The 24,846-nt window shown below is 37.6% G+C and overlaps 1 protein-coding gene across 5 annotated transcripts in view; it reads left to right on the forward strand.

Moving 5' to 3' along the window:
- PPP6R2 (protein phosphatase 6 regulatory subunit 2) overlaps window positions 1–7,368 on the forward strand; it is a 111,076-nt gene extending 103,708 nt beyond the window's left edge. For all 5 annotated transcript variants that reach the window (XM_073652582.1, XM_073652581.1, XM_073652580.1 and 2 more), the window contains 2 exons: window positions 1,461–1,616; window positions 3,885–7,368. In XM_073652582.1, the coding sequence (XP_073508683.1) occupies window positions 1,461–1,616; window positions 3,885–3,936 (208 nt within the window). In that variant the 3' untranslated portion in view covers window positions 3,937–7,368. The remainder of the gene's footprint in view (window positions 1–1,460; window positions 1,617–3,884) is intronic.
- The last annotated feature ends 17,478 nt before the right edge of the window (window positions 7,369–24,846 follow it).

Raw genomic sequence — 24,846 nt, forward strand, 5'->3', positions numbered from 1 at the left:
CTAATGCTCGTTTCCTGCCCGTAGTAAAATACTTAGCGGTCGCTGTCTTCTGTTGTTTTTGGCGCCGGTCTTGTTGTCTCCTGCTATTTGTGCCTAGCCGGATCATTCCAGTGTTTGTTGGGCGAGCCAGAAGTTACTTCTCAGTGTAAGGCCACGGCCCCACTATCAGTATTTGGTCAGTATTTTTTCTCAGGAGTGGAAGACAACCAGGTGAGGAACAATCAGAGAAAATGTATAATAGAAACAAGTCACCAATTCTGCATTTAACACCCACTCCTGGTTTTGGCTCCCACTTCTGAGAAAGAATACTGACCAAATACTGATAGTGGGGCTGTGGCCTTTGTCTATGAGAGCCAGAAGACTTGAATTGAGAGCTTGTGACTGTTAGGTGATATCTGGCCAGTCAGAAGCTGCAGTCACCATACTGCAGAATGGGACAGGAGCGGCACTGTGAAGAGCAGAAGACTGCGGTTGATATTTTACTAGGGGCAGATAACAGACATCACCCTTCAGTGGTGAAATAAAAAATAAAAAAATCACCGGAGTGGTGCTTTAACTCCTTTACACTTTTTGCCCATTAGAGGACTTAACATTCAGAGCCATGTTTGTACTACTCTGCAGAATGAACCCTGTTTGGAAATCATGCGCCACCCTGGATGGTGAGCCGTCAAATGGCAGTAAAGCTGCTACCCATCTTGTTTTTTTACCGTTTTATTTTCCATAGACAAAAGTGACTGCTGAATGATGAAAGGAAACCCCACTCCCCTCTTCATTTAGGTTTCCTAATGCGCCCCCTTAGATGTCAGACCTGGGGAAATAGGATGGACCCAGGACTGTCTGTACATAAAATCTGCCCTATCGACATCCTGTGTGTCACACTGACACAGGGTATATTGTATCACTATATAGTTGTGTAGTGATACATAATAAATATAGGGCATATTGTATCACCATATAGTTGTGTGGTGATACATAATAAATATAGAGTAAACACTCAAATAGTAATCTCTTAGAAAAAAATATATAATAAAAAAAATCAGCAAAAATAAAGTAAGTGTGATTAGTACAAACATGCTTTTTATTGTATATCCAGTTCGTAAAAAGTAGACCTGTAAGGATTCCATATGGATATAATAGCCCAAAGAATAAAATTAAGAGGGTATTCCATGTGAAACCATATAAAAAATTAAATGATGTAGTTTGGTAATTCATATGTACCACCAAACAGTGCAAAAATACATTATCGGCCTGTTTGTCAGATTTATTTTTTTTAAGGATATTACATACTAAACTTGTCATATCTACATTGATATGTTGTAGAATAGTTACACACAGATAAGGTTGTGAATAAATAATTTTACTTTGGGTCACTTGCATTGGTTAATTTTGATTTTATTGCCTAAACATAATTATTCCCCATGATTGGAAAAATTTATTGTCAGTACCTTCTACTTCCACAGTAACCGTGACACTCTAGTCATTGATCAGTTGACTATTGCTGATACCAAATGCGCAAATGAGAAACACTCTTGTAATGCCAGTGGTGAAGAAGAAACACAGGAGCAGAAGTTGATTACAACTTGCACAAATTCACAAGGCCCTTGTAAAGAGAAAAGGTAAGTGCAAAATTTGTATAAATAAAAAAATAAACATATATACATACAGGTGCATCTCACTAAATATCATCAAAAAGTTAATTTATTTCAGTTCTTCAATACAAAAAGTGAAATTCATATATAGAGTCATTACAAACAGAGTGATCTATTTCAAGTGTTTATTTCTGTTAATGTTGATGATTACAGCCAGTGAAAACACAAAAGTCATTATCTCAGTAAATTAGAATACTTTATAACTACAGCTTGAAAAATGTTTTTAAAATCCGAAATGTTAGTCTACTGAAATGTATGTTCAGTAAATGCACTCAATACTTGTCTGGGGCTCCTTTTGCATCAATTACTGCATCAATGCGGCGTGGCATGGAGGCGATCAACCTGTGGCACTGCTGAGGTGTTATGGAAGCCCAGGTTGCTTTGATAGCAGCCTTCAGCTCGTCTGCATTGTTGGGTCTGGTGTCTCTTATCTTCCTCTTGACAATACCCCATAGATTCTCTATGGGGTTAAGGTTAGGCGCGTTTGCTGGCCAATCAAGCACAGTGATACTGTTGTTTTTAAACCAGGTATTGGCACTTTTGGCAGTGGGGACAGGTGCCAAGTCCTGCTGGAGAATGAAATTTCCATCTCCAAAAAGCTTGTCGGCAGAGGGAAGCATGAAGTGCTCTAAAGTTTCCAGGTAGACAGCTGCGCTCACTTTGGTCTTGATAAAACACAGTGGACCTACACCAGCAAATGACATTGCTTCCCAAACCATCACTGATTGTGGACACTTCACACTAGACCTCAAGCAGCTTGGATTGTGGCCTCTCTACTCTTCCTCCAGACTCTGGGACCTTGATTTCCAAATGAAAATTAGAACTCTAGGACTTTGTGGAGTGTGTTAATGACTGCCTTCTGGACATCTGTCAAGTCAGCAGTCTTCCCCATGATTGTGGAACCTACTGGAACAGACGAAGGGACCTTTTTAAACGCTTAGGAAGCTGATGCAGGTGTTTTTTGCTAATTATTTTAATTTACTGAGATAATGACTTTTGTGTTTTCATTGGCTGTAATCCATAATCATCAACATTAACAGAAATAAACACTTGAAATAGATCATCCTGTTTGTAATGACTCTATATAATATATGAATTTCACTTTTTGTATTGAAGAACTGAAATAAATTAACTTTTTGATGATATTCTAATTTAGTGAGATCCACCTGTATATGTGTGTCTGTATTTTTACTTACAATTAATTTTACATAATTAATTTTGAGTAATAAGTCTGCAGGACATTAGACAGAACCAACAAAGTAATTATGATGGATACAGTACATCCATCAAGATTAAGGAACTAGCAGATTTCATGTCATAATATAGTATTGTACATGATTCTTGCGCAAGCGCTGCTGAGTTGCTTACTGTGGTACACAATGGTGTATTATTATCCCTCATATCTTGTATAGTTAAAAATGTTTAAAATAAACCTTTTTTTAAAAAAATGAAGGGACTATCACCCACTCATGTTCTTCTTTAAAAGGTTAAACTTTAGTTATTTTTTATTATTTTTTTTTCAAATCTGCTTAGAATGGAAACTAGTAAAATATAAATATATAGTTATAAGTGTGTATAATTTTAGGATTGCCACATTTGTAGTGGCACATACATAATAAAGGAAACCTAAAATAGGTTTTAAAAAAATCTATAACTAAACAATGTTCCCAAAAGCATTGGTGAGGTTGTTTTTCCCCCATTACCAATCCCCAACCTCCTTGTGTGTTGGGACCGATTTCCGATTTTTGTAAGTCTCAACAGACAGCACTTTTGGAAAACTTGATTAAAGATTCTATCAGCACTTTCTTGGGAAAACAAATTTTATCTTGTGTATGTAAGGTTTTGACAGCAGCTACCTGACAATATAGTTGCTAGTTGCTCCTAGTGGAAAATCATTCCAGAGAATTAGCTGTCGGTTGACATTCGGCTCCGCACACGGCTTGACATCCTCGTGGTCCTTGCATGACTTGAGTCCCAGGTCATGAGGCTCAAGTGTTCTTTTAATGCCTTCCTTTAATGAAAGTGGTAAGACATGCTGAGTTCCACCACCAATATCCTCTTGTACATGGGTGGCACTGTGCATGTCAGCCGATACGGATCATCACACTAGAAGATGTTACAAAAGGCACGTGGGTGCTATAACAAATATGTAACACCAAAATCTAATGAACCGTTTGTAAAGGATTTTAGTAGAAAAGTTGCTGTGTTATGGTTGCTAATTTTTTTTTCTTACAGTCATGAGGATCTTACCTTGAATCCCGAAGCCACAGTAAATGGGCCTGCATGACAAAACATCTGCTCAAAATTACATCTGGTGTGAGGCGGGACCTCTTATTCCCAGGGACCTTTGTGCAGATCTGGTTTGTTTGGAGAACCTAATGCCAATTAATTGAGCACTGCAGGAAAATAGTAGTGGATGCAGCAAACTGAACTGAGAACTTACTTGGACATGCAATTCTGGGTGTGTTTGTCCTGACCCTTGCGATGCTTTGAAAGAAAGAAGCCTCTGCAGCTTCTTCCGTATCCTTCTGTCATCATACCGGTTGAAAGATGTACAAGGCAGCTGGGAAATGAGCATGAATGAAGTAGTGTTTCTTTGTCTGCAGTCTTCTTAAAAAACTTTATTATTTTAGCAATAATCCAGTTTATGCTTCTCTGCTTGCTTGCAGACATGATACTTTTTAGCAGTAAACAGCAATCGATCACATGCAGGTCTAGTGTGTGGCAAAAACACTGGCCATAAACTGGTACTGACAGTTGACAGTCTTCTGTTTCCATGCACTTTACCTTCTGATCCTTATCAACCATTTTTCATTTTGATAAAAGGACTGATGTTTAGTTTAAATATAGAGAAAATCTAACTCATTCATGAAAATGTTAAATCTGCAGTTTGTACCAATCCAGGTCCTACAGTTTCACCCATTACAAAACGCCTTTACCAGTTTTTACTCTGCCAGCAAAACATCTCTTTACCTCTCTCTGCCAGCACAATTTATTTGTGGTGTCATAATATCTTTCCTTGTCATATTTTCTTGTCAACTTGGTCCAAAGAGAGCAAAACAGCAATGGGATTTTGAATAGTAGAGTTTATGCATAAAGTTGATCTTTCATGACTTCATTTCATTGTATGCTTGTTTGCACCCAGTATTATTGTTCTTTAATATTGAAGTGATTAAATAAAATCTGTCACCAGGTTTTTGCCACCTAATCTGATGGCAGCATGATGTAGAGACAGAAACCCTGATTCCAGCGATGTGTAACTTACTGGACTGCTTGCTGATCTTTTGATGAAATCACTGTTTTATCAGCATGAGATCACTAGTCTTTGCCCGAGCTGCTCTTTCAGATGGGGGAGCAAAAAATATGATGACAGATCCCCTTTAAGGCAACCACCCAAAATTGCATTGAAAAAAATGGTTGTTTTTTTTAGATGGGTGATCTTTTCAATATAATTGCCAAATTGCATGGTACATGATGGAACTGAAAATCTGTCACAGAAAATCCGGGCTATATAGAAGGGTGGTCTTCTCAAATAAGTATTTGTTTATAAAGAGATTAGAATTTACTTGTCAAGACTTTTAGTTCTCTTTCATAAACCCCATCATTTACAACAGTTTAAGAGATATAAACCAATGTATTCTTTAGCTCCACATTTTAGAAACATTCAAAAAAATATGTAGGAAATAAAACAAATTGAGTCCCGTTGTTTTAGTATTTTAAGCAGGATTTTTATCATGATAGGAATGTTTTGTATCTCATTGAGTGACATCATAGGTTTTATTACATTTTTAGTTTACATTGTTCTTTTAAATTATTGATTTTCTGTAGTTGTGATTAATGGGACTAGAGTTTTACAAAACTACATTGTTCATTTTTTTTTTCATTATATGCTGTTAAGAAATTTTATTTTATTATTTTTAAGAACATCATTGAAAACTATGTGCCATAGTATTGGCTTAAAGGAAATGTATCATCTTTACTTTTTTATTATTAGAACCTGATACTGAAACATATATTCTTTATTTTTCTAATCTGTTTTTATTTTCTGTTTGTAGATTTTTTTTTATTTTTTTTTTCTACATGATTATCGGGGCAGCCATCTTGTATTTAGATAAATACTTCACGGCAGCCACACGGAGTATAGTCTATAATCTATAGTTTTGAGGTGACACATTTACTTTCATTAGAGAGTGTTCTAGACCTGTTCTGTGATCTGTGCAGACGACGAGCTGGAATCATCACCTATTCTAAATGGTGGATCCTAAGATATCTAAAACATTGGTTATACCTTTCATTGATATCCTGCCTATAATAATATTGAGATGACTCCTGAGATGTGATCTCTGTAGAACAAAAAGTGTAAGTCTGTTGTGAGGCACAGTGACTTTAGTGAAAACCTTAAGATTTTGAGATTATTTTTAATATATGTAATGACATGCAAAATTAGAAAAAGTGACATGTATTAAGAAAATCTAGCTTTAAATATTACATACCGTAATTATCTGATGATACATTTTCTTTAAGACCTTTCAATATTGATTTGATGGTATGGATGAAGTTTGCATTTCAACATCTTTTGTGTTGTTTTTTTTTTACTTTCATCTGTACGGCATGTTGCCTAAGATCTGTAAAAAAAAAATGAATTTCAGCTAGTGATTTTTTTTAAATATTATTAATAGGAGTGTGAATTGAAACAGCAAAAAGGGAAACAATACTTGCTACACATAGTTAATCTGTCAGGCCTCACAAAATCACCCTAAACTAAGGGTTCATTGGGGGAAAAGGGTGCTGACCTTGTGGGTGAAATGCTCAGTCACTCTCTGTAAGTTTGGAAGGCAGGATTGAGACCACAGTTAAATCATTGCTTTCCTCTGAAAATCATAGTGAATATATTATTCCCAAGCTCAGCATCTCTGCCTGTGTCTTTTACTACATATGAGACCTGACGGATCTGGAGGGTATTTTTCTTTGTTCTTATGTTGTTCTTTGTAGACTGCCTCAGCATATTAAAGACATTTTCCAATTTTAGAAAAGTGGACCCCAAATGTTTCTTGTAATGTAAAATAACAAAATCAGATAGTACTCACCCTCCCATGATCCAGCACCAGCTCTGCCATGCTGCTCTGCTCTCAGTGATTTGGCTCCAGTGGTAGGTCATGTTTACAGGTCACATAATCACTGCAGCCAATCACTGAGCTCAGTGATTGGCTGCAGCTGTGAATAATTCACATCATCCTTGCAGCCAAAATAATGAGACTGGAGCAGCGGTATAAGGCCGGCTCTGGACACTGGAGGAGGTGAGTATTTGCTGATTCTGAGTAAACAGTAGGAGAAACGTTTGGTATCCACGTTTCTAAAAGGGTAAAAAGCCTTTAAGAGTATTCTGGAGTCAGCTGTATTATGCTACCATGAACTGAAGTTTTTTTTATGGTTTTATTAGTAGATGAGATTTTTTCATTGCTGCGTTTTGAAGGAGAATCTCAAGTTCACAACTAATTGCATCTTGGTAAATTTAAAATAGAGCTGGATTACTTATCAAGAGTAAAGTATGAAAAATTAAGGTGAGTCAATGTTGCCATATCCTCGGGAATTGTTCACGGCTGCTACTCCGAAAGTTCGTCATTTTTATTCATCTATTTTGTGTTAAAGCATCTAATTTTTTGCAATTTAGCACCTAAAGAAGAGAGGATAATAACCAGAGCTGTGTTCTTAGATTAAATGAATCACCTTGCTTTTTTTTTTTAAAGACAAATTTCTAATGGTAAAAAAATAGTATAAAATTATGAAAAACGATTTTTTATTATTATTTACAAAAAAGTGCCATTCTTGTCCATGGGCTGCTTTTGGTCCTGCAGATCAGACTTATTCACTTTGGTAGGAGTGGTGTAGAAAAGAAAAATGTCATACCATGTCATACAACCCTCAACCAGGGTTATATTTGTGCTCGCTTGAGTCACACATCATCACAATTTTGAGAAACAAAAGAAACCTCTATTAGGGTAGCTGAGCAATATTATCAAAATGGGAACTGGCTACTTGTCTTTGGGTGTAATTACTAGAGGTTGAGGTACAGTTAAATCTGAACCAATATCACACATGGTTTTGCTGTGAAGACTATGCAGTCAATTAAACAGTTTTTAAAATATGGTTTTAACCACATCTCAACCTCTGCATATTAACGCACCATAAATGATCATGATTTATTGCTATTGTATGAGCTTGTAACAGTCTTTTTGAATGGTAAATTATCATTTCCTGTACAGTTCTACATAGCCGGAAAGATGCCATTGTTGTGCAGATCATATACAAAGTTTGTGTCTAATCTGATCCTGCAGTGATGTGTTACTGCCCAGGTTATTGATGAACTCCTAACCACTGAAGAAGTATGCGGAGTCTGTGAAGGTTACGATTATTCACACACAGCAAATTATGTGTACTTAATGTGACGTCTAAGCTGTATTTCCTAACTGAAATTGAAGCTTGTACATCCATATCAAAGTGCAGATAAAAGTGTACAGGATAGAGCATTAAGGCAAAAAGCATATTCACGCGGAATGTACACTGAGCTCTGATCTTGGAGGTCTACAAGCAGGCATGTTCCGGGAAGCGGATCATAAAAAATAGACGCAATACAGAAATCATGCCAATATCACAGTGCGACTAGAACGTCTCCACTTGCACATTATACATATCTAAACCTCATTTTTTCATGGCAATTGTACTCATATTTTTTGAGTTTGTCAAAATACTTTGCTTATTTGACTTTTGTTTCCATGTTTGCTAGCAAACATCAGTTACATCCTAGGAATATCAGAAAGATATGAAACAGGCCGACTACTAAAATTATATAGGACAGAAGAGCGTACATTTTCCTCTTATGAAGTTTATAGTATGGTTTGAAATTCTTCTTACAATCATTCATTTTTTCACTTCTATGTGTTCAGCTATTATGAGTATGTTGTTTAATACAAGCTATCAACAAGTAGATTAGACTCTTCATTGTCTCTAATAGAGTGCTGAAAAGTGTACCATTTGGTTTTATCATTCAGCATAGCCTTTTTACTACAGTATGCGACTGTACTGAGAGTATCTGAGACACATAGAAATGATTCTTCAACAACAGTAGGACTGGTACATTAATCCTTTTTATGTAGCAGCAGGAGTCATTTTTCATATGCTTAAAAAATAATGTTATACAATATATAGTTTAATTTTAGTGACTCGGTGGAACCTTAGCTTTAAAATGTTCCGTGATTAAAGTATACCAGTGAAATGCTATTATTTATACAATTCTGTATTTTCCCAAGATGTTAAATGAACATTAATTTTATAGTTGGCAGTTATAATGCTGACTGTCACATAGAGGAGGTGAGACAAAAGGCTGAAAGCATCACAGGCACAAGTAGGCCGATACCCATTAAATTCTAATATATGTATATCCCAAAATGGTGGCATTACGAAGTATTTTTTTCCCTCAAAACAAGGTTTTATGCAGAGTAAGAATAAACACTATAATGATCAGAATGTGAAAGGCAAAAATATGTACATTTTCAGGTCCTGAGGAGATGCAATCTCCTTCATGGCTTTAATAATGCTGTTTAAAAGGAATCTGTCAACAACTTTTTGCTATTTAAACTGTATGAGAACAGCATGGTGTCAGGGCAGAGACATTGATTCTAGCGATTTATCACTTACTAGGCTGCTTAGTGTAGTTATCAGCAGGAGATTATCACTAGAGGACTAGTTGTCTCCAGCCATGTAGTCCTCCTGCACTGTGTAAACCCTACCCCCACGAATGTACAGTGTACAGAGAAAGCTGTCAATCCGTGGTCTGGGCGAGGTTATACACCACTCAGTATTCAGAGAATTGGTAGATTTGTAGCAGAGAAAACAGTAATTTTTATCAAAGTTACAACAAGCATACTGGTAAGTGACACCGCTGGAATCAGGGTCTCTGACCCTACATCATGCTGCTATCAGATAACATAGCAAAATCCTGGTGACAGATTCCCTTTAAAGTTCTTATTCTTGCTGCATATAAAAACATTTGTAAGAGAAAATAAAAAGTGTCCAATGCCCTCATACACAAATGTATACTAGTATTATATCTGCCACCAGGTTTTTTTCTACACGGAGAGCAGCATAATGTTGTAATAGTCCCTGATTCCATCAAATGTACCACTTACCTTACAGGGTGCTGCAGTTTTTATTAAAAACTGTTTTATCTGCCACAGATCTACCAGTTCTCTGAATGCTGAGCTCCGTATAACCCCTGCTCACAACACTGATTTTGGCAGCTTCCTGCTTATGTACAGTGTATACAGAAAGCTGTCAATCAGTGGTGGGGGTATAGTTGAACAACCCGAAAGAAGGCCAAGTAGTCCTCTAGTGATAATCTCCTGCTGATAAAACAATGATTTTATAAAAAGTACACTAAGACCATTTGATACATTTGCTGGAATCCTTGTCTCTGCCACTACATTATGCTGCTCTCAAAAACCTGCTGACAGGTTCTCTTTAATAATATGGACATAACGATTACACAGACATACATTTACCATTATATTCTTCTAAGGCTGTGTGCCCACGATGCGTTTTTTAAACGTTTCCACAGCGGCAAAAATGCTGCAGAAACGCTTAAAAAACGCATGGTAGAAGACCTGCCATGTCCCCCCAATGATAATCCGCATGTGCTGTGCACATGCTGCGGAAATTTCCGCTGCGGATTATCAATGCGGAAAAAAACGCAGCACTATCAATTATTTTGCGGAAGCGCTGCGTTCTCGCCGCCATTGACTTGCATTAGAACGCATGGATTACGCATCACTGTATATGTAGATGCGCAATCCACGCTTTCCAATGTGCGGATGGTACCCGGATCTAGAGGAGAGGAGACTCTCCTCCGGACCCAGGTACCATAGAAACTGTGAAAAAAAAAATAAAATAAAAAATAAATATGATACTTACCTTCTGATGGCCCCCGGTGTGCTCCTCCTCTCATGCCGGCAGCTCGCGATGGACTGAAGGACCTGCGCTGACGTCATAGTCATGTGACGGGTCATGCGACGTTGACGTCGCCAGGTCCTTCAGTGTACCGCGATCTGCCGGCAGTCAGCACCGAGTGCATGGATTTATATAGTGTGACCAAGTTGTCAAGCACTTTCCAAGTGATGCTAAAATCGCTTGGAAAGCGCTTGTCAACCCGTATGCGGAAATGCATGTGAAGAACGCTTCACTTCCGCATGTCCCTGGCAGGAAAAACGCATGTACAATCCGCATGTACAATCCGCATGCGTTTTTTCTGCCAGGGGAGATGCAGAAACGCTCAGGAAAAATCCGGAGCATTTCTGCATCGTGGGCACAGTCTTACTGGAGCTTTGCTTTTCAATAGCCTCCACTTTTCTCTCCTATCCTCTCATTATGCCTAATTGTTGCTAGCATATAAAGTAGAAATCTGCTGACAGCGATCTCTTGGGTCCTTCTGTTTGTTAGACAATTAATAGTAGATCCGGTACAATGCAATTAACCAAATCAAGCATAGATGCATGTACTGAATACTGTGTCCCGTGTCTTCCAGAAAGTGCTAGAATAACATGGCAGATAAAAGCCTTACTAATTTCTTCATTAATTGAAAAAAAAAATGAATGCATGAATTGAACAATTCTTAAGCACCTTAATTATCTGTGCTCAGTTGATGATTGTCATCTTCTATTTCCAAGTCTATACACAAAATACTGTATTTTTTGGACTATAAGATGCACTTTTCTTGTGCTTTTTGTCTAAGTTTTTGATACTGCGTATTTTCACTACGTCAAAAAAGTAGTGTATTACAGTTCTGGCAAAGTGGATGGGATTTATTGAAATGTCATGACCACTGTACTTCTTTTTTACTCAGTGTAAACTGACCCGCGGTGCTTGTTTCAAATCCGCATCATCAATTTCTCTTGCAGGTACTCTGAGTTTTATGTGCAGATTTTCCTCATAGACTTGCATTAGATGTGGAAAACCCACAAGGTAAAAACGCACATGTATTTTTAGTGTGTTTCCATACCGGAAACGCGTAAAAAGCGCACGTAATCCTCACAAGGCTGTTTTAAGTTTTGTCAAAGCGAAAAACAAGACATTTTCTGCTTACTCAGTCTTAACACAACTTACTGTAGCAATTTACATTTTAGGGAAGTGCAGTCTGTATATCCAGCACAGGACAGGCATCAGAATAAGTAAAATGTGGACTTTTTTTTTCCCCAGGAGCAGAGACGCTCGCATCTTGGGTTTTGCTTGGTATTATTGTCCATCCGTATTCACTTCAGTGGAGCAGAGAGCCTATACCAGACATTTCCCACTGACAGGTCTGGCACGGTTTCTGTGCTCTCCCAATCCTTTAAGTGAAGTAAGAGCTTACAACCTGGACAACAGGACAGGAGAAAGTTAGATGATGCTACTGCTATCTGTAATTTATATACAATTACCTAGACTGACACATTGCAACAAATTGCAGATGGAGAATATAAACACAAAGCATATTAGGAATCCGATTACCTTTTCATAATACAATTATGAAGATTTATTTACAAAAGACTAAAAGCTCAGCTCCTTAAACTGGGGACTAGTACAATGAAAATGAATGAATGTTTTACAAGGATTTTCTATACTCGACATGTAAAATGGCTTTTAAAGGTGAACCTTAAGTGCTCAAATTTATTTTACCATTGTCTACATTTGCCACAATCTAACGCATAAAAAAATTATTGAAATGCATAAAACCAAGTTGCTGGATGCAGTTGAGATGTACAGTCATGGTCGAAAGTGTTGGCACCCTTGAAATTTGTTCCAGAAAGTGAAGTATTTCTCCCAGAAAATTATTGCAATTACTCATGTTTATTTCCTTTAAATGTATTGGAGCAACACAAAAGAAAAAGCAGAAAAAAAGGTAAATTGGACATAATTTTACACAAAACCCCCAAAATTGGCTGGACAAAATTGTTGGCACTTTTTCAAAATTGTGGGTAAACAACTTTGTTTCAAGCATGTGATGCTCGTTCAAACTCACCTGTGACAAGTAACAGGTGTGGGCAATATGAAAATCACACCTGAAACCACCTGAGACCTGGAGCAAAAGAAGAGCAGTCAAAAATTTCAGTTGAGAGTTGTAAGAAGCTTGTTGATGGGTATAGGAAGCGATTGATTGAAGTTATTTATTCCATAGGTTGTGAAACCAAATATTAAGATGAGGGTGACCACAATTTTGTCCTGCCCATTTTGGGGGGTTTTACGTGAAGTGATGTCCAATTTGCCTTTTTTTTGTGTTGTTGCAATACACACAAAGGAAATAAACATGTGTATAACAAAACGTGTAATTGCAATAATTTTCTGGGAGAAATACTTCATTTTATGGATCAATTTCAAGGATGACAACACTTTTGGCCATGACTGTATGCATATAAACTGAGTGGTCAACTCAATTCATTATTATTGATCTTTGATTCTACAATTGATTCTACTTAGGAAGTGTCATTTTGGGATAAACATATATAGCAGTTTACTATGACTAAATGTAAAGTATCACTGCCGTCCCTGAAAATAATGCATGTTATGTACAGGTCCATTCATTCCAGGATACTATCATCCTATTCAATTATATAACCATTATAATTACTGCCCCTGCCCAAATAATTGCAATTGCTTTTGAACATAGTGACAAGTGAGATTATTAAATTTGTAAAAATATTTTAGAAGTTAGCTTCTTGTATGAAAATTGTATGGGTTTAAAGGAATCAACTTGTTTCCAGATCAAGAAAGAATATCTTGCACAGATCAAGTGTATGTTTTCAAGGATTTAAAGGGGTTTTCTGGGCTCAAGAGTATATCGGTGAATTCTGACAGTATGCACATTGCACACTGTCATAGTTCTGCAAAAAATTTCTCTTGAGCCCAGCAATACCCTGTAAATCCTCTAATCATATATAATCTTTCTCTAGAAATGAGGTTAGAAAGAAATGCCATTGTTACCTTCTCTCTAAAATTCTGAATGAGAAAGATGTTCACAGTAATTGATACTGACCTCCAGCAAAACAGGTTTACCGTGCGTGTGTTCCGTGTATGTATATGTGTATATACTTAGAAAAAAAGATATATAGGTTTCATGTTCTGCCTTTTCCTTGTTATATTTTTCCTATATACACCTATGTGCAATCTGTTTTATATATTTGTATATACATATTATATATAATTCATTGTAAACATGCTGCTTGTGGTGCAAGTTGTTTTCCTTATAAACTATATGTTTGGTTTTGTAATGAAGCCTGCGTTTCCTTATTGCAGTATTACAGAAAGTTTGCTTGTTTAAGCTGTGCTCACAAAATCTGGGTTTCACATATAAAGACAATAAAATGCATGACAGACAAAAGGATCAGGCTACAAACAGGAAATGTTGCCAAAATTACATGGAACTGAGACTGGGAAATTGGGCAATAATCTGGAATCGGCTACGTGGAGAAGTATAAGCATGTATATCATACCAAGAATTTCAATAATAATTCATGTAGCACTGAAAGAAAACACACAGGATTTCATAGTATCAAACCTAACCGTGGTCATGATCCCACACAAGGAAAATGCCAGTGTGTTTATAAGTAAGATTCTGTCATAATGGAAAAATCCAAAAGAAATGGAGGCAGGCACCAAGAGAGCAGTCAGCCCAAAAAGAGAGAACCACTAAGGTGCCCTATGCGCGTTTCACTGTTACCATAACCTGCTTCATCATGGGGGATGTCCCATGCAAACAGTGGGAGAACTCCTTTCAGAGGTTGTCCTTGGTAGGATTTGAACCCAGGACCCCATCGCTGCAAGGCTGCAGTACTAACCACTGAGCCACCGTGCTGTCCATATAAATGTATGTAGCCAGTATATAGAAAATGCTTCCCCATTAAAGTGGTTATAATCTATTTATATTATAAAATATATAATATATAGATCTATCTAATATATAGATATAAAGCAATCCATATTTAGTGAATAGCAAATATCAGTGTGCCACTGACAATATCTATTTGATTGCAAATAAACCAAAAAAAAATCACAGTCCCTTGACATGTATATACCCAACTAATACTGCTGGTCCAAAAGTCTTTTTCCTTGTATATCATTACTTTCAGATCTGTCCCTTTTTACAATAAAAATGCACAGCAATGTTTAGTAAGCCAAAGGGATATACTTAGTATATTAATTATTCAATAACACTACAGTAATGTATTTTGACCATTACTTGTCCAGCTCTTGTAGAAAATAAGATTTGTCAAGTTACTTTCCCCAGCTTATACGGGTACGGCATTCCTGTAAGTAATATGTTCACACAACTGTCAGAAGCATTTTTTTCCTGCATAAAAACCTCAGTGAAAATCATGCACTTTTTTTTTTTTTGCTAACCCATTTTTATCTCATTAGGGAAAAACTACAATGATAGAAACTATGACTTGCTGCATTAAAAAAATCACACCACAAGTAAAAAAAATAAAAGTAGGTAAAAGTAGAAAAAATGCACTGTGTGAAAGATTTTAGAAATCTCATTTAATTTGTCATTTAGTGGGTACTTTCCACATGGAAAAAGCTTACAAAAAAAACCTACAGTGATGTGAAAAAGTGTTTGCTCCCTTCCTGATTTCGTATTTGTTTGCATGCTTGTCACACTTAAATGTTTCAGATCACTAAGCAAATTTAAATATAAGACCAATATAACACAAACACAAAATGCAGTTTTTAAATGAAATTATTGATTATTAAGGGAACAAGAAATACAAACCTACAGGGCCCTGTGTGAAAAAGTGATTGCCCCCTTAAAACATAAATTAACTGCTGATTATCACATCTTTGGAAAGCTGAGTTCAATTTCCCAGCCACACACAGGCCTGATTACTGCCACATCTGTTCTCAATCAAGAAATCACTTAACTAGGACTTGCCTGACAACGTGAAGTAGACCAAAAGATCCTCAAAAGCTAGACATCATGCTGCAATCAAAAAAAAATCAGGAACAAATGAGAAACAAAGTAATTGAGATAGTTTGGAAAAGGTTTTAAAGCTATTTCTAAAGCTTTGGAACTACAGCGAACCACAGTGTGCCATTATCCACAAATGCCGAAAACATGGAACAGTGGTGAACCTTCCCAGGAGTGATAACAGAAATCTGGCACTCAAAAATATGATGAGAAAAAGATTTTTATGAAATTTTATTATGAGATTCTTCAAAATAACGTTTCAGCCTCATATGGCCTTCATCAGAACTGTAAATCAAATTAACATAATTATATATGGGTATAGCCCCCATATTATAGAATATATAACATAACAGTTATGAATCACACATTTTATATATTAGATATAGAGATAAATCAAATATACAGAAATTATCATATTAATAGAAAAGGAACAGTGACTATTTCATGACAGGTGTGATTCACAGACATAAGGACCAAATGACAGACATAATGGAAAAAAGTCCAAAAATATATATCATAATATAGATCATAATAAGTTATCATGGGACATTATTACCAGGGTTCTGCCCAATGGGTGAAAAGGAGCAACCAACCAATGGCTGTAAAACAAAAAGATATGCCATGGATCAATAAGGGCAATGTACATAATCATAATACAATAGAGTTTACCACAATCACAAGGTACAAATAGCAGCTCACCAGGATCAGAGGAGTAGTACAGATTATTCAGGTAACGTATGAGGAAAAAAGCACTGCTGTGCTGGAGAGAGTGCGGTGTCTGCGAAGGAGATCCAGCGTGCTTATATACTTCCTGATTGAGGCGCTTAACGAGCGCCCGGAAGTCACGTGATTGTTTGTTAGGCACGTCACCGGAAGTGACGCGTCCAAAAGAATATGTCGCCGCTAGGCTCCATATTGGTGTGATACAAGTGACATCCTGTGTACCTTAATGTAGCGTCTATGCAGAAATGCCATAGTACTATGATATGTAAACGTCTGGCTAGTCAGACTAAACGACCATTGGGAAATACCTGTATTGTGTTAATGTAAGGGACAATGATCAAATATAATTAGACTGACTGCGAAAAGCATAATCAGATAGTAGAATAAGGGATAGAAATGTAAACATGAGAAAAATAAGGACCATAGAAAAACAAAGAGGGGAAAAAATAAAATAAAACAGTCTAAAATAATTAAAAATAAAATAAAAAATATATATAAAAATAAAATAAATGAAAATAATAATGAATAAAATTGTGAAAAAAAATGAAGATAAAATTAAAAATAGAAACTAAAATTAGTGAAGAACACAAGAAATAATTATAATGCAAATGTATTCATACCAACCAATTTTGACGGTGGAACTCCATTTAAACGGCTCTATTATAGAAATAAATAAGGAAAGGGAAGGAGAAAAAAAGAATTAGATAAAACTAGAAATTTCATAATCCCTATTCAGACCCCTTGGTTCTAAGGTATCCAATCTATGTATCCAAAAGGCTTCATGGCGTTTTAATGTTTTAATTCTATTGCCTCCTCTCCTAGGGACTGGCACACATTCAAGAACTTGAAATTTGAGTTGAGCTATGCTGTGCTTCATGCGCTCAAAATGGAATGGAATAGGTAAATAGGTCTTGCCACAACGGATACTAGATTTATGCTGTGCTATGCGGTCTCGTATATGTTGGGTGGTCTCACCAACATACACCAGACCGCAAGGACACTTTATGGCATAAATAACGAATGAGGAGTCACATGTATGAAATTCAGTGAGCTTAATGGCTTCTCACGTATGGGGATGAAAGAATTTATCACCCTTTTGGACATTATTGCACTGAAGACAGTGCAGGCAAGGGAATGTTCCTCTTTTAGGGGTATGTAAAAAGGTTTGTCTAGGAAGTGTCTTACTGGAACCAACATCCGCTCGCACCAGTCGCGTAAATTAGTAGGCCTTCGGAAACATGGCATAAAGGGTAACTTGAATTCCTCCACTGAAGGATAACTCTCCTTCAGAATGTGTCAAAATTTGCGTACGCTCTTATGTACCTTATACATGAATGGGTGAAAAGTATGTACTAGGGGGATCCTCTTCCCTGATTGTTCCCTATTGGATTTTGACCTATACCTACATTTTGTCAGTAATGCCTGTGGATATCTTCTGTTCAAAAATTTACTCTCCATCTCATCCAAACGTGTAGCTTTGGTCTGAGGGTCAGAGAAAATTCTACTTACCCGACTAAACTGGGATATGGGGATGGATTCCCTTGTAGCCCTCGGATGACAACTCGAAAAATGTAGCAAAGTATTACGATCAGTCTCCTTGACAAAAAGATCTACCTCCAAGTGTCCATTGCTCTTTTTGATGACTCTCTTATCCAAGAAACTAACCGTCTTGGCATCATGATGTAGAACAAATTGTAGCTCTGGCCATATTTCATTTAGTTGGGCATTAAACATGAGGAGGGAGTCCAATGAGCCCCGCCATATGCAAAAAATATCGTCTATATAGCGTCGCCACAATATGGCGTTTTGCTGGAAAAGATAATTGATATAGATGAATTTTTCTTCAAAATGAGACATGAAACAGCATATGGCGGGGCTACATTGGACCCCATCGCTGTACCTTGTACCTGGAGAAAGAAGTTATCGCCAAACATGAAAAAATTTTCCTTCAAAACTATATTCAGAAGTTCGATACAGAAATCTACCTTATTCCTGTTATCGAATGAGGAAGAGAGCAAGTTTTCAACAGCCTCTAGACCTTTGTGATGTTTAATAGACGTGTATAGACTACTAACGTCCCAAGTTACTAGAATGGAGTGGATAGGTACAGATTTTATAGTCTGAATTATTTTAATGAAATCACCTGTATCCAGGATGAACGATTTAGTGTTTTTAACTAAAGGAGACAAAACCTTCTCTAGCAAAACGCTAAGAGGTGATAAGATAGAATCCGTGGATGCTACTATGGGACGTCCCGGCGGTTTATGAAGACTTTTGTGCACCTTAGGTAGCACATAAAAAACAGGAGTAATAGGGTGATGATTAATTAGAAATTATTAGAAAATAGCAAAAGGCAATGGTACTCACCAGCCAAGGTTTCAAGAAAAAATGCACACCAGGACACGGCCGGCCCCCTTTTGTTAGAAGGAGGTAACACAGGTGCAGAATGCTAATGAACAATCGCCCTCACCCACTCTCACTGGAGGGGCGACTACCCAGCACTAAAACTGCACACAGATGAAACTTGCAGTAGGGTGCAATTCACACACTCGCGGCACCGTGCCTAGCCAGCATCCTATTACACGCCCCTACTGCAAGTTTCATCTGTGTGCAGTTTTAGTGCTGGGTAGTCGCCCCTCCAGTGAGAGTGGGTGAGGGCGATCCTGGTGTGCATTTTTTCTTGAAACCTTGGCTGGTGAGTACCATTGCCTTTTGCTATTTTCTAAAAATTCTGTCTATTGTTCTGGCTATGCTGTCTGTTTTTAATATTAGAGTAGGGACTCGCAAAACCGTGAGGACCCTTGACGATGGGTTGCGAGCTTACGTATTTTGGCCAAAATATCAACTAATACCTCATATGATATTTTTTGCACTTTTTTTATCTGCCAGGGCACGGCCAGGCCCAGTAATGGTGACCTTGTGAGTGGGGGCTTCACAACTCTGCGATGCACGGATAGGGTGCCGGGCATCCCGCCTAGTCGAATAGTAGGGGCGTGTAATAGGATGCTGGCTAGGCACGGTGCCGCGAGTGTGTGAATTGCACCCTACTGCAAGTTTCATCTGTGTGCAGTTTTAGTGCTGGGTAGTCGCCCCTCCAGTGAGAGTGGGTGAGGGCGATTGTTCATTAGCATTCTGCACCTGTGTTACCTCCTTCTAACAAAAGGGGGCCGGCCGTGTCCTGGTGTGCATTTTTTCTTGAAACCTTGGCTGGTGAGTACCATTGCCTTTTGCTATTTTCTAAAAATTCTGTCTATTGTTCTGGCTATGCTGTCTGTTTTTAATTAGAAATTACCCTACTTTCTTATCAATTGTACCGTTCCCCAGGAATTTATCCACAGTAATCTTTATTCTTGAAGCTATTCTGGACGTGGGATTCGATGCTAATGGTAAATAAACGTTTGTGTCAGACAATTGGCGGGTAACCTCCGCCATATAATCTTTAAGATCCATTATAACCACTGATCCGCCCTTGTCTGTGGGCTTTACAATTAATTCTCTGTCCTTAATCAGAGATTGCAGAGCTAGGTGTTCGGAATTGGACATGTTGGTAGGACTGTGGAACTTGCCATTTGAGATACCTTTTTTAAAAGGTATTAAACATCACAAAGGTCTAGAGGCTGTTGAAAACTTGCTCTTCCTCATTCGATAACAGGAATAAGGTAGATTTCTGTATTGAACTTCTGAATGTAGTTTTGAAGGAAATTTTTTTCATGTTTGGCTTTAACTTCTTTCTCCAGGTACAAGGTACAGCGATGGGGTCCAATGTAGCCCCGCCATATGCTAACTGTTTCATGTCTCATTTTGAAGAAAAATTCATCTATATCAATTATCTTTTCCAGCAAAACGCCATATTGTGGCGACGCTATATAGACAATATTTTTTGCATATGGCGGGATTCCCTCCATGTTTCATGCCCAACTAAATGAAATATGGCCAGAGCTACAATTTGTTCTACATCATGATGCCAAGACGGTTATTTTCTTGGATACGAGAGTCATCAAAAAGAGCAATGGAGGTGGATCTTTTTGTCAAGGAGACTGATCGTAATAATTTGCTACATTTTTCGAGTTGTCACCCGAGGGCTACAAGGGAATCCATCCCCATATCCCAGTTTAGTCGGGTAACTAGAATTGTCTCTGACCCTCAGACCAAAGCTACATGTTTGGATGAGATGGAGAGTAAATTTTTGAACAGAGGATATCCACAGGCATTACTGACAAAATGTAGGTATAGGTCAAAATCCAATAGGGAACAATCAGGGAAGAGGATCCCCCTAGTACATACTTTTCACCCATTCATGTATAAGGTACATAAGAGCGTACGCAAATTTTGGCACATTCTGAAGGAGAGTTATCCTTCAGTTGAGGAATTCAAGTTACCCTTTATGCCATGTTTCCGACGGCCTACTAATTTACGCGACAGACTGGTGCGAGCGGATGTTGGTTCCAGTAAGACACTTCCTAGACAAACCTTTTTACATACCCCTAAAAGAGGAACATTCCCTTGCCTGCACTGTCCTCAGTGCAATAATGTCCAAAAGGGTGATAAATTCTTTCATCCCCATACGTGAGAAGCCATTAAGCTCACTGAATTTCATACATGTGACTCCTCATTCGTTATTTATGCCATAAAGTGTCCTTGCGGTCTGGTGTATGTTGGTGAGACCACCCAACATATACGAGACCGAATATCACAGCATAAATCTAGTATCCGTTGTGGCAAGACCTATTTACCTATTCCATTCCATTTTGAGCGCATGAAGCACAGCATAGCTCAACTCAAATTTCAAGTTCTTGAATGTGTGCCAGTCCCTAGGAGAGGAGGCAATAGAATTAAAACATTAAAACGCCGTGAAGCCTTTTGGATACATAGATTGGATACCTTAGAACCAAGGGGTTTGAATAGGGATTATGAAATTTCTAGTTTTATCTAATTCTTTTTTTCTCCTTCCTTCCCTTTCCTTATTTATTTCTATAAAAGAGCCGTTTAAATTGAGTTCCACCGTCAAAATTGGTTGGTATGAATAAATTTGCATTATAATTATTTCTTGCGTTCTTCACTAATTTTAGTTTCTATTTTTAATTTTATTTTCAATTTTTTTTCACAATTTTATTCATCATTTTCATTTATTTTATTTTTATTTATTTATTTATTTTTTTAATTATTTTAGACTCTGTTTTATTTTATTTTTTCCCCTCTTTGTTTTTCTATGGTCCTTATTTTTCTCATGTTTACATTTCTATCCCTTATTCTACTATCTGATTATGCTTTTCGCAGTCAGTCTAATTATATTTGATCACTGTCCCTTACATTAACACAATACAGGTATTTCCCAATGGTCGTTTAGTCTGACTAGCCAGACGTTTACATATCATAGTACTATGGCATTTCTGCATAGACGCTACATTAAGGTACACAGGATGTCACTTGTGTCCCACCAATATGGCGCCTAGCGGCGACATATTCTTTTGGACGCGTCACTTCCGGTGACGTGCCTAACAAACAATCACGTGACTTCCGGGCGCTCGTTAAGCGCCTCAATCAGGAAGTATATAAGCACGCTGGATCTCCTTCGCAGACACCGCACTCTCTCCAGCACGGCAGTGCTTTTTTCCTCATACAGCGTTACCTGAATAATCTGTACTTCTCCTCTGATCCTGGTGAGCTGCTATTTGTACCTTGTGATTGTGGTAAACTCTATTGTATTATGATTATGTACATTGCCCTTATTGGTCCATGGCACATCTTTTTGTTTTACAGGCATTGGTTGGTTGCTCCTTTCCACCCATTGGGAAGAACCCTGGTAATAATGTCCCATGATAACTTATTATGATCTATATTGTGATATATATTTTTGGACTTTTTTCCATTATGTCTGTCATTTGGTCCTTATGTCTGTGAATCACACCTGTCGTGAAATAGTCACTGTTCCTTTTCTATTAATATGATAATTTCTGTATATTTGATTTATCTCTATATCTAATATATAAAATGTGTGATTCATAACTGTTATGTTATATATTCTATAATATGGGGGTTATACCCATATATAATTGTTAATTTGATTTACAGTTCTGATGAAGGCCATATGAGGCTGAAACGTTATTTTGAAGAATCTCAATAAAATTTCATAAAAATCTTTTTCTCATATTTTTGAGTGCCAGATTTCTGTTATTACTTATATCGGAGTTGATTCCTATCTGAGCACCTGTTACAATAGGAGTGCCACGTAGCCTTTTTTCTACATAGACCTTCCCAGGAGTGGCCGGCAGACCAAAATTACCCCAAGAGCCCAGCGATGACTCATCCAAGAAGTCACAGAAGACCTCACAACAACATCCAAAGAACTGCAGGTCTCACTTGCCTCAGTTAAGGTAAGTATTCATGATTCCACCAGAAGAAAGAGACTGGGCAAAAATGGTATGCATGGCAGAGTTCCAAGATGAAAACCACTGCTGAGCAAAAAGAACAAAGGCTCGTCTCAGTTTTGCCAGAAAACATTTATTCTCCCAAAAGTCTTGGCGATCATCCTCTGTGGACTGACGGGACAAAAGTTGAACTTTTTGGAAGTTGTATGTCTCATTACAAATGGCGTAGAGGTAACAGCATTTCAGAAATGGAACATCATACCAACAGTAAAATATGGTGGTGGTGGTAGTGTGATGGTCTGGGGCTGTTTTGCTGCTTCAGGACCTGGAAGACTTGCTGTGGTAAACGGAACCATGAATTCTGTCTACCAAAAAATCCTAAAGGAAAATGTTCGGCCATCTGTTTGACCTCAAGCGTTACGCAGCAGGACAATCATCCAAAACACACAAGCAAGTCCACCTCTGAATGGCTTAAGAAAAACAAAATTAAGACTTTGGAGTGACCTAGTCAAAGTCCTGACCTTGTTCCAATTTAGATGCTGTGGCATGACCTTAAAAAGGCGGCTCATGCTCTGAAACCCTCCAATGTAGCTGAATTACAACAATTTTGCAAAGATGAGTGGGCCAAAATTCCTCCAGAGCATTGGAAAAGACTCATTGCCAGTTATCACAAATGCTTGATTGCAGTTGTTGCTGCTAAGGGTGGTCCTACCAATTAGATTTAGGGGACAATCACTTTTCTACACAGGGCCCTGTAGGTTTGGATTTCTTTTTCCCTTAATAATAAAGACCTTCATTTAAAAACTAAATTCTTTGTTTACTTGTGTTACGTTTGTCTAATATTTAAATTTGTTTTGTGATCTGAAACATTTAAGTGTGACAAACATGCAAAGGAATAAGAAATCAGGAAGGGGAAAAACACTTTCATACCACTGTATATGTAAACAAGCCCTTAGGCCCATCAAATGTTTTTGGCACAAAGTTTACCAGATGTTGAGCTAGAATTGCAACGTATGACTTTGGCATAGATTACTATTCTGGTGCTTGGTTAGCCAGTTTTAGGCGGGTGCTTCAGAATGCAGGCTTCCTGGGTTGCAGCACACTCCAGTTGTTACCCCTGATGCAGTATTACTAGCCATCTTCTACACACGATTAGTCAGAAGTGAATAATATTTTGTTATATGGAACTTATCAAGCGGGGGGGAATGGTACACATCAAGCGAACAGACTGCTCTTGAAATTGTGTAGTAATAAAAAAAAAAATAGAAATTATAAGGATTTATGACAAGAGCCATATTATGATTGCTAAACAGCTGGGACACAGCATCTCCAAAATTACAGGTTTTGTGGAATGTTCCATGCAATCCGTGGTTAGTAACTACCAAAAGTTGTTCAAGAAAGGGCAAAAGGGGAACATGCAAAGGAATCATGGGCACACAAGGTTCATTGATGCATTGTGGAAGTGTACATTAGCTTATCTGGTCTGATCCCACAGAAGCGTTATTGTAGGACAAATAGATGATAGATATGGAAGTGAGTGGAGGCACATGTACTCCACATTAACTTACAGGGGTTGTTGAGCCCCTTATCTGCCTCATCTGACATGAGCAGTGGAAGGACTTTACTGCATGGCAGGCCTATTACTAAGGCAATAGTAATACCCAGTCTTATGTACAGGTACTAATAAATTTAATAGGCCATATGCACAAGACTTGTTGGACATCGGGTAATTGTATGTTGAATGCCACACAAATTGTAATGCATAATACAAAAACAATTCCTCCCTAGAAAGATTACATAGATTTAAAAATGGTATTGAACAATACAATTCATTACCCCCTTTAAAAATGAAGAAATTCAAAATGGAAAGGATCAGTTCAGTGATGTCTATTGTCCAGAAAGGAGACTTCTCAACTGTAGACTTCAAAGATGTCTATCTCCACATTCCTATCTTTTTTATAACCCCTTTATCTTACTAGACTGTTTACACCTTAATGACCAGACCAATTCTTATAATTCTGACCACTGTCACTTTATGTGATAACTCTGGAACGCTTCAATGGATCCCACTAATTTTGAGATTGTTTTTTTCAGGACATATTGTACTTCATGT

The sequence above is a fragment of the Phyllobates terribilis genome, unplaced genomic scaffold (genome assembly GCF_046119375.1).
Source record: "Phyllobates terribilis strain yellow unplaced genomic scaffold, ASM4611937v1 Scaffold_11__3_contigs__length_659146591, whole genome shotgun sequence".
Lineage (NCBI taxonomy): Eukaryota > Metazoa > Chordata > Amphibia > Anura > Dendrobatidae > Phyllobates > Phyllobates terribilis.